The 11051-nt window shown below is 24.9% G+C and overlaps 1 protein-coding gene across 1 annotated transcript; it reads left to right on the top strand.

The window, feature by feature from the left end:
• The first annotated feature begins 651 nt into the window (after positions 1-651).
• LOC122503313 (adipocyte plasma membrane-associated protein-like) lies at positions 652-9638 on the top strand. Its single transcript, XM_043613800.1, has 4 exons — positions 652-1162; positions 2470-2678; positions 5952-6237; positions 8258-9638. Exons 1-4 carry the CDS (start codon positions 1053-1055, stop codon positions 9024-9026), a joined length of 1374 nt encoding a protein of 457 aa, XP_043469735.1. The 5' UTR covers positions 652-1052; the 3' UTR covers positions 9027-9638.
• The last annotated feature ends 1413 nt before the right edge of the window (positions 9639-11051 follow it).

Genomic DNA, 11051 nt, shown 5'->3' with positions numbered 1-11051 from the left:
AGACTCTATCCCATACACTTTCTATTTCTATACAATGTTGGTGCACCAGTTAGCATCCATCTTGAATTTTCCCCCACCGAACTTGAATAGCCTTATTAGGTTTAGGTCGAGTTCACAATAGACAAATATTATCCAAAGTTTACGTAACGAACTGTAAAACACTGTAAATTACACGTTCAATATGGCGGACTTGAGGTTATTTCAAACTTTTCCCGCAAAATTATAACCTGTCTTTTTTATTTTTTTAGAAGAATTGAAGTGAATTGGAAATTTAGAATTCATACAGATAAATAAATTTTTTTATTGTTACCTAGTGTTATTATGTGAAAAGGATTATTTTTAAATCCAATATTTTATTTTTCAAATTTTGTATATAATCGTTCATAAAATAATAATAGACAATAGACAGCGATGACATTAAATTAAATTGAAATATATTATATATTTATTAAAACAAATAATTTTCTTATGAATATAGTATTAATTGTATGAATAATATGTTTTTAGATTGTTGACAATTACACTTTACCGCACAATTACACTTTCATAATTTTCTACATTCTCATTATTTTTGTCCTTGATCTTGGAACCTAACCATGACACGACGCATCTTCAACATAACACATTCATTGGTTGATTGAGGTTTATTTTTTGCAGCTGATACACGCGATAAATAATTATGCACATACATTTCTTTTTTTAACTATAAAAATTGTCTGTCACGACTCGAAATAAACAAGAAATATATAAGATATAACAGGATGTTCTTGACCTTAAAAGAAATCGAATACGTGTACAATTCTTGAGACAGTCCATTGACCTCGAAGAATGAAGAACTGACCCGTGATATCCGTGATATAGCGGTAACAGGTTTCTTTGAATCAGAAATTCTAACTAGAGTTAAGTTACTTCAACTGACGTTCATCAACAGAGGTCCTCTTTATATCTATCTATATATATATATATGTGATTATAAAAAACGTTACGAGTTTACAGTTTTCTTTGACAGTAAAATTTTCTTACCTGTTAAGAGAATTCAGTTTTTTTACAAGATGGGTTATTTAAAATCAATTGGAGCCGGAATTATTTATATCGGAGTGATTTTCGCCATTCTTACATTTGCCCCTGGTTATCCTCCCGAGGCTAAATTTACAGAATATACGTGAGTAATTATTTCATAATTTATCAAGTTTTTTAATTTCTTGATGATTATTTATGGGGATTCCAGGCCAAATCGGAAATTATTTTGCTTTTGCAACTGAAATATTTTTTAAACATTTTTTTTCTTTTAGTACTCTTTGAAATGAGCTACCTTGATTTTTTTCAAATTATTTCATAAAGCGGTTCAGGAGATACAGATTTTTGAAAAATGACGTTTTTTACGTAAATTTTTTTTTAAATGCTTATAACTCGGTTAAAAATTGATCAAATTGGACGTTTTTATAATGGAAAGTTTCGTTTTCACGCGTAGTTTTTAATAAAAATATTTTCAAAAAATTTTTAAACAATTTACGATAAGATTTAAAAAATTTTTAAATAAAATTTTATTTTTAACAATGTATGTATTGATCAATTTTTTTCAAAATTTTTTGTAAGAAACTAGCACTAAATTAACAATTTTTAAGCCTTGTCCGATCGTGGGCAAACGATGGGATCTATTTATTTTGAAATTTTTAATTTTTATATACACAGTGGTGGCCAAATGACTAACTTGCCATTTGATAAAATCACACAAATTTTTCACAGCAAATGTGTTTTTAGATTGATTCTCTCCAAGCCAAGTTAGGCCTACCGTTTTCACTGTGTATATAAAAATTAAAAATTTTTAAAGAAATAGATCCCATCGTTTGCCCACGATCGGACAAGGCTTAAAAATTGTTAATTTAGTGTTAGTTTCTTACAAAAAATTTTGAAAAAATATATCAATATATACATTGTTAAAAATGAAATTTTATTTTAAAAATTTTTAAATCTTATCGTAAATTATTTAAAAAATTTTTTTAAATATTTTCATTAAAATCTACGCGTGAAAACAAAACTTTTCATTATAAAAACGTTCAATTTGATCAATTTTTGACCGAGTTATAAGCATTTAAAACAAAAATTTACGTAAAAAACGTCATCTTTCAAAAATCTGTATCTCCTGAACCGCTTTATGAAAAAATTTGAAAAAATCAAGGTAGCTCATTTCAAAGAGTATTAAAAGAAAAAAAAATTGAGATGCAAAAGCAAAATAATTTCCAATTTGGCCTGGAATGCCCCTTATACATTGACTTCAATACTTAATTTATTTTTACTATTGTTTAAAAAATAACAATAATTCCACATGAAGATACATTGTGTATGAATAATTTTTTATTATTTTAATATTAGTGTGATAAGAATTTTATAAATTAAAGTCTTTCAGGAATTACTTAGTAATTTTCATGTCAAAATAATATTTGTATCTTTTACGTTCCTTGAATACAGAATAACAACTCCGAAGGAATTAGAAGGCAATTTGGGATTAAATAATCGATTAAATAATGCAGAAATAATAATGAAAGGTAAATTACACGGACCAGAGGCATTTACATCATACAAAGGTAAACTTTACACCGGAATCAGTGGCGGTTATGTAGTAGAAATAAAGGAAAACCAAGAGGTATCTCCGATTGCGAAATTTGGAAAAGAATGTGGTAAGAATTTTCATAAATGTTTAATCAATTTTATTAAGAATTACAGGCTTTGCACTCAACTACTAAAACTTACTGATGTTTAATACTTTTTTTTACATTATGCTACTATTAACTATTTGGATACTTTTTTTAAATTTCAGCCACTAAAAGATACTATTCCTGTTTTTTTTTTAGAATTTCCACTACTTTAAAATTTAAATTCGCTAATACTAGAAATCAAGAAACTGTTCTCAAAAATTATAATCAAATAATTCTTTAAAACGTTTTAATTATTTTCAAAAAATATTCGAAATTCAATTATTTTCAATATCTAGTATTTTCATAAAATTTCGCAAAAACCAATTATTTAACAAAATTTTTATACAATTCTTCACAATAATTCAATTACTTTTAGTAATAATATAACATTTTTCATGTAAATTCAATTTTTTAAAAAAAGTTTTGATATAATTCTAAGCAAGAATTCAATTATTTTCATAAATAATAAAACTCGTCGTACGATTTCAATTATTTTTAATACAATTTTACAGGAATTGCTGAAAAAATGTAATTATTCTTAAAAATTTAATATCAATTCCTCGAAAAAATCAATTATTTAAAAAAACGTTTTTTTAAATTCTTTGGAAGTATTCAATTATTTACAAAAATATTAGAATTTTTCACAGGAATTCAATTATTTTCAAATATTTAAAAAAATGTTTCGAAAGAAATCAGTTATTTTAAATACAATTTTAATTACATTTTTTAAAAATAATTCAATTATTCTTTTACATTTTAATAAAATTCTTCCCAAGAATTCAATTATTTACATAAATAATTCTTTGAAAGAATTCAATTATGTTGATGAATAACAAAATTATTCCCGAAAATTCAATTATTTTGAGGCATTTTAATAAAATTCTTTGGAAAATTAAATTATTTTCATAAATAACAATATTTATCACAGGAATTCAATTATTTTTAAATGTTTTAACAAAATTTTTCGAAAGAAATCAATTATTTTAAATACAATTTTAATTAAATTTTTTAAAAATAATTCAATATTATTCTTTTACATTTTAATAAAATTCCTCCCAAGAATTCAATTATTTACATAAATAATTCTTTGAAAGAATTCAATTATGTCCATAAATAACAAAATTATTCCCGAAAATTCAATTATTTTGAAGCATTTTAATAAAATTCTTTGCAAAATGCAATTATTTTCAAAAATAACAATTTTCATTACAGGAATTTAATTACTTTTTAAAAGTAATAAAATTCTTCATTGAAATTTAATTATTTAAAAAAAATAAAATAAAATCGTTCGCAAGAATTCAATTATTTTCATAAATATAATAAAATACTTTTTAGGAATTCAATTATTTTCAAAAATAATTTAATAAAATGCATCACATACATTCAATTATTGTCAAATTTTTAATAGAATTCTTTGTAAAATTTAATTATTTTTAAAAACTTTTCGCAATTCAATGATTTTCAATATCTACTATTTTCATAAAATTTCCAAACAGTAGGATTCAATTATTTAAAAATATTTTGAGAAAATCTCCGAAAGAATTCAATTTTTTTCTTGAATAATAAAAATTTCTCAGGAATTCAATTATTTAAATAAGAATTTGCTTAAAATTATAGTTGAAAGAAATCAATTATTTAAACATTGTTATAAAATTCTTCGCAAAAATTAAATTATTTTAATAAACATGTATTTAAATTCTTTCATAAATAATATAATTCGTTGCAGGAATTCAATTTATTAGCAGGATAAGAAAGAAGTAAATATTTTTGGTGAAAATTAGGAAAAAGTCAGAAAAATAAAATATAGAATGGAATTTTTGTCAGTTTTATGAAGTGTCTAAAACGAGTTTTTTTTGTCGTCAAATTTAATTTTTCGATAGCTACTTTTTTACTACTTTTTTAGTTTGAAAGCTAGTTTTTGCTGCTTTTTTAAAAATTAATTATCGAGTGCGAAGTCTGGAATTATTTATACATACTGATTTTATTGTTTCTGTAACATTAAGAAAATAAATTATTCTGTATAACAAGTAGAATTTATTTTAAAAATAAGGAAATTATCTTTTAAAGTCAATCTAAAGTAACTAAAAACAAGTTGTTCATTTCATGACCATTTAGCTTCCTCAATATATAAATAGAAATTCGTGACGTAATTCACGTACAAAATTTTAAAAATTAAAAAATTCTAATTTTTTGTGAAAAAGAAAATTATTTATTAATTTTATAAATTTTAATAAAATATATATATACTTTGTAAACATCAATCGATTCGTTTTCTTGTCAGGAATGTAATTTTGAGAATAATTAATGAAAATGTTAACAAATAAAAAAATTATTTCAAAAAATACAAAAAAAAAATTTTCTCCAACACTTGCTCTGAAAGGAGTACTTTTCTTGGTAGAAAAGTGTGGCGAAAGTAGAACTTTTCTCAACTGCTCTGAAGAGCGTGGCGAAAGTAAAATTTGGCGTGGCGAAAGTAAATTCAGCGTGGCGAAAGTAAATTTGGCGTGGCGAAAGTAAATCATGAATTTATTCTTTTTTCTTGTTCTTTGACCGAGATTTATTTTGTATCTAACTTCTTCCCCACTCAAAACATTCGTCTTTTATTGTATTAAACATAAGCACACGTTAAATTAAAATTATACGAAACTCACGAAGAAACCTTTCCTCGCAAGGCGTTGGAGAAAACGTAGTGCACAACTCGTGGTGAAAGAATGAAACTTCACTCTCGAAAAATCACACTTTCGCCACTAGTTGTACAATGTACTATTTCTGAATTTTAAAAAAATTGTATAAAAAAAATTTTGTAGATATTTTCCAAAATCCTTGTGTCAGATTTTAGGTATTAATGACTGCAATAAACCTGCAAAATTTCAGGACAATCCATCAAAATTTGTCTGAGATAATTTGTACACAATTTTTGTGACATACACACACATACATCTGGACATTTGCTCAGAATTGAATAGAAGGTTATATAGTATAATATAACTTAAGAATAGTAGAAGGTTATATGGACTCATTTTCATCTAAAACATATGTATGTTTTAGATGAAAATGAGTCCATATAACCTTCTTTTGAAAAATTGAAAATCGTCACGAATCCAAAGCTTCCTCATGAGGAAGCAAAAAGCAAATAAATTATACTAAAAATTAAAGGTTGTTTCATAAAAAATGTCTGAAAACCAAAATAATTGATTCTTTTTAATGTTTAATTCTAGTGAATATTTAAATTGTAATTGTGGTACATTTTTCTAGATGGTCATTGGCAAGAAAATATTTGTGGTAGACCTTTAGGTATGAGATTCGATAAAAATGGTCAACTTTTCGTAGCTGATGCTTATTATGGAATTTTCAAACTTGATGTGACTTCAGGAAAATATGAAAAAATTGTTGACATTAATACACCAATTGATAGCAAAATTCCAAAAATTATTAACTCATTGGATGTAGCAAGTAATGGAGATATTTATTGGACAGATTCTAGCACCGAATTTTCTCTTCATGATGGAGTTTACACATTCCTTGCGGACCCAAGTGGAAGGTAATTTATTATGGTTTTATTATTATTTATTTTTTTTTATTATTCATTATATCTTTCATACAAAAAACTATTTTATGATAATGCAACATTTATTTTTAATAATTTTCTTTCAGTTTCTCTTAATTAAATTTATCAAAGATTATAATAATTAATTAAAAATTATAATAGTTCATTTACTTTGCTTAAAATAAACGTTTTTTCAAGTAAGTTTTTGAAATGTAAGCCACAATCAGGCAACTTTTAACCAAACTCGAAAGATTTTATTTTAACAGGGTTGCCACAAAAATTGAATTTTGTTTTTCTCTGATTTCTAGACAGAATTTTGACTTTTTCCCTGACCCTAAAGAATATTCTGATTCACTTTAAAAATGATTAGATACTAAGAACGATGTTCTACATTTATTTACAAATATCTTCAAAAGTAAAATTATTCAAAAACATCAATAACTTCTTTTTTAAATAAATATTTAATCATTAGATATTATTTTATAATAATAATTAATTTAATTGTTTTTAATTAAGATTTTCTTAATTTCTTTATGTTTTATGACAATTAAAGATGTCCGAGTGACAAAATTATTATTTTATATTATAAGCATATTTTTACTGTAACTTCTTCAAAATAATTTTCATCATTTCAACTTAATTAACATTTTCTAGAATTTTTACCTAAAATTCTTCTTTAAATCAATTATTTTTAATATTTTTTGAAAAAGTTCTTTGAGAATTTTCAAATCAATTATTTAAATATAATGATAAATACCTAATTTATTCAATAATTTAATGTTTCTTAAAATTTAATTTTTACGAAGAATTTTATTAACAACTTTTGAAAACATTTAATTTTCTTTGAGGAACTTAATTAAAATTTTACTGAAATTTATTTTATTAAAGAATTTTATAACAAGTTTTGAAAATAATTGAAAACTTTTTGAAGAACTTTATTAAAATTTTAAAAAATAATTGAATTCCTTAGATCAGTTTAAATAATAATTTATGAAAATAATTGAATTTATGCGAAGAATTTTATTGAATTTTGTTTAAATAATTGGAATTTTCCCAAGGATTAAATTACTGTCAAAAATTTTAATAAAATTCTTGGGAAAATTTCAATTATTTAAACAAAATTTACCAAAATTCTTCGCATGAATTCAATTAAAGATCATTTAATTCTTGACAAGAATTTTAATAAAATTTTGAAAATAATTTAATTTCTGCAAAGTATTTTATTACTTTTCAAAAGAATTGAATTCTTGTGAAGAATTTTGAAATTTATCAAAATACTTGAATTTTGGAAAAGAATTTTATTAAAATTCCTTAAAATAATTGATTTTCTAATTAAAAGTTATTTATAAAAATATTAGAATTATTTTATTGAATATAAATTGAATTCTTTAGAAAAGTTTTAGTAAAATTTTTAAGAATAATTGCATTTTTCAAGGAATTTATTTAAAATTGTATTAAAAATGTGATGAAATTCTGCGATGAAAATAATTGAATTGTTAAATGAAATTTTATTATTTATGAAAATAATTTAATGTTTTCGTAGAATTTTATCAAAAAATTTTTTCAATATTTAAATCTTTTTATAAATTTTATGAAAATAGTAAATATTGAAAATAATTTAATTTTTGTCTAAAAATTGTGCTATTTGTAAAGATAATTGAATTCTTGACGAAATGTTCGTTAAATTTTTTAAAAATAATTGAATTCCTTCGAAGAATTTTGTTATGTATCAAGATAATTGCATTAAAACTTTTGAATTACTTAAATTATATTAAAAATTAATTCTTGTTAGAATTAGAAAAAATTAGAATTCGTGGTAGTTATGTAGTTTATGAGACAAACAAATAAGACAAACAAATTCAGAATTTTCTTATGAATTCTAAAAATTTAATTTTCTTCAGTACTTTTAATAAAAATCCCTGACTTTTCCCTGACCTGTGGCAACCCTGTTTAATAATAAAATTTTAATGATATAAATTTTATGTTTAAAATAAATATGTTTATTGATTTCAAGGCTTCTACGATATAACGCTAAAACAAAGAGAAATGAAATACTTGTGGAGAATCTTGGATTCGGAAACGGTGTGATTTTAAGCGACGATGAAAGTTTCGTTCTTGTAGCTGAAACTGCAATTTCTCGTGTTGTCAAGTACAACTTAAAGGGACCAAAGGCAGGGAAAAAAGAATTATTTATCGACGGACTTCCTGGTATGCCCGACAATATAGATAGCGATGGACAGGGTGGATTTTTCATAACACTTGCTGCCTACGCTGATTCGCAAAATCCTCAAATCAGCCAATCTCTGACACCTCATCCAAATATCCGGAAACTCTTAGTAAGATTGTTGTACTCTATCGAAGCTCCTTTCAAACTTGTACAAACTTACTATCCGAATGAATGCATAGAAAAAATTATTCACTCAATTGGACATTTTTCGAGTGTCAACAGTTTGGGTTCTCATAATTCAGTAATATTACGAATAGATTCTAATGGAAAAATTATCGATGTCGCTTATGGAACTGATGGTAAAGTAACTGGTATAAGTTCTGCATTCATTCACAAAGATTATTTGTTCATTGGTTCACCATTTAATGATTTCGTTGCTCGAATTCCATTAAAAGAAGCTTTCCCGTCACTTGCTTCAACTTCGAAAGCAAAAAATGACAAAATCATCCTCGAGGAGACAAAGAAGCCTCCCAAGAAAGTTACAGAAGAAAAAGTGAACGTTAAAACCGAAAAAGTAAGAGATGGGGAGAAATCTCAAAAACAAAGCAAGACGTAAACCATTCCTTTCGCGAGACTTACGAACATTAATTTAAGAAAAAATACCATTTTTCTTTTACATTCCAAAGCTATTCCTGTACTTTAAATCAATTTTGAGAAAGTAGACTTAAAGAAAATAGGAAAATGGCTGTAAATATATTTTTCCTCTTGGAAAGTCAATTTCAAAAGTGATTTTCATAGCATTTTTATAAAACGGAACATTTAATTCAGAATTTTGATTCTGAATTGTAGATTTCAATTTCCAGTTGGAACTCAGTTTTTTATTTAAACCCGTAGTTTAATTACAGCTTTCATTTTAAATTGTGCTTAAAATTTGGAATTAGATTTCAAATTCCATGGAAAAATTTAAAACTGAGTCACGACAAAGAAATATTTAATACTTGTTGAACTAGAATTTACAATTATTGAATTATAAAATGGCTGTTAATAATTGACGATGCTTACTTAAAGAATGTAATCGCAATGTGAAAAATAGGTTAGCGTTTAACGCACAAATTCAATAATTTCTTGTGATTAAAATTTACTTTCTATCATAATTGTACAAAATATGTTCCTTTTGTAGTTAAAAATCATTTAAGAATTTACAAGAATATTTTCTAAATTACCAAAATCCGAAAGATTATTTTTAAATATATCCAGAAACGCGGTTCCAAATTTTCTTTTTCCTCTTAAACAGGGTGTCTAGCGAATTATGATTTTCAAATTCCCGGCAAAATCCCGGATTTCCCGGACCTAAAACTAATAGCGAATTCGGTTATCTGCACCGGAGCACTCTCGGAGTGCTCCAGAGCAGGAGTAGCATGTTCGGTTTGACAAATGTGCTCTAGTGCAGATCGTTTGGAGTATTCGCTTTAGCAGCACTGCTCCGGCGCAGATCGTTTCGAGTATTCGTTTTGGCAGCACTGCTCCGGCGCAGATCGTTATTTGTGTTCGAATTAAGAAGTGTGCACTCTCAAGGATCGAAAGGTGCAACAAAATTTGCTCCCACAATTTTGTTAGTGCAGTTTAAAAAAATGTCAAGAGAAGCGGCAAATTTAAAAATTTCACTTCTAACAGATTTAATTGACACCTCTAGCGATAGTAGTGAAGACGAATTATGTTTTTTATAATGAATTTTGTATTTAGAGAAAGACTAACATTCAATATTTTAATATTTAATAAAAACAGTAAATAATTTTCAATATTTTTAATATTTAAATAAAAATACTCATTATAAAGTAATTATTTGGTCTCAAAGAAATAACCTTTTCACTTATTTTATTATTGTTGTTGTTAGTAGTTCAAAATGTCAAATAATGTAAACAAAATTTATATCAGAAATATTATTCGATAATTTTGTGATTAACAATTCTGCTATATCAAAACATTGACCGAATAAGATTTTAAAATTCTAATAAAAATATCAAATTTTTTGCTTTTAAAAATATTATTTATGTATACATCATAAAATATTTAATTTTAAGTAAAATAATTTTACATTTAAGAAGAAAATATATTGCATAATATAATGTATAATAATATATATAATATAATAAATATAATATTATATAATATAAGTTTAATTAAATTTAAACTTCGCGCCAAACGAGCAGTGTATGCTTTACACCATAGCAGTTCATGTTGTGCTCCTGCTCCAAAAACAGTCGAACTTTGCCAGTGTTCATGACGTCATAGATTGCCTCAGAGTAGAGCACAGCTTTTTGAGAGCAGAGTAAACTATACTCCTACACCGAGCAAGATCGCTCTCGGAGCAGATAACCGAATTCGCTATAAATTATTCCCGGATTTATTTTTAAGACATTCATGACTATACTATTGAAATTTCATAATTTTTTAAATACAGTGGAAACTGAATTATACGAACTAATTCAGGCAGGATCTGGTTCAGATAATCAAAAGTTCAAATAATAGAAATTGCAATTATTTTTTTTATATTTGTGGATAAATGATTATTTCTGAATTATTTTGCAATACCCAATGGCATTTATGTCTTCTTTTAGATATTTACATTAAAAGTCACTGA

This window comes from Leptopilina heterotoma, unplaced genomic scaffold, assembly GCF_015476425.1.
Source record: "Leptopilina heterotoma isolate Lh14 unplaced genomic scaffold, ASM1547642v1 Lhet_26, whole genome shotgun sequence".
Taxonomy (NCBI): domain Eukaryota; kingdom Metazoa; phylum Arthropoda; class Insecta; order Hymenoptera; family Figitidae; genus Leptopilina; species Leptopilina heterotoma.
Note: the sequence above shows the minus strand (reverse complement) of the source record. Positions and strands in the feature narration are given on the sequence as shown.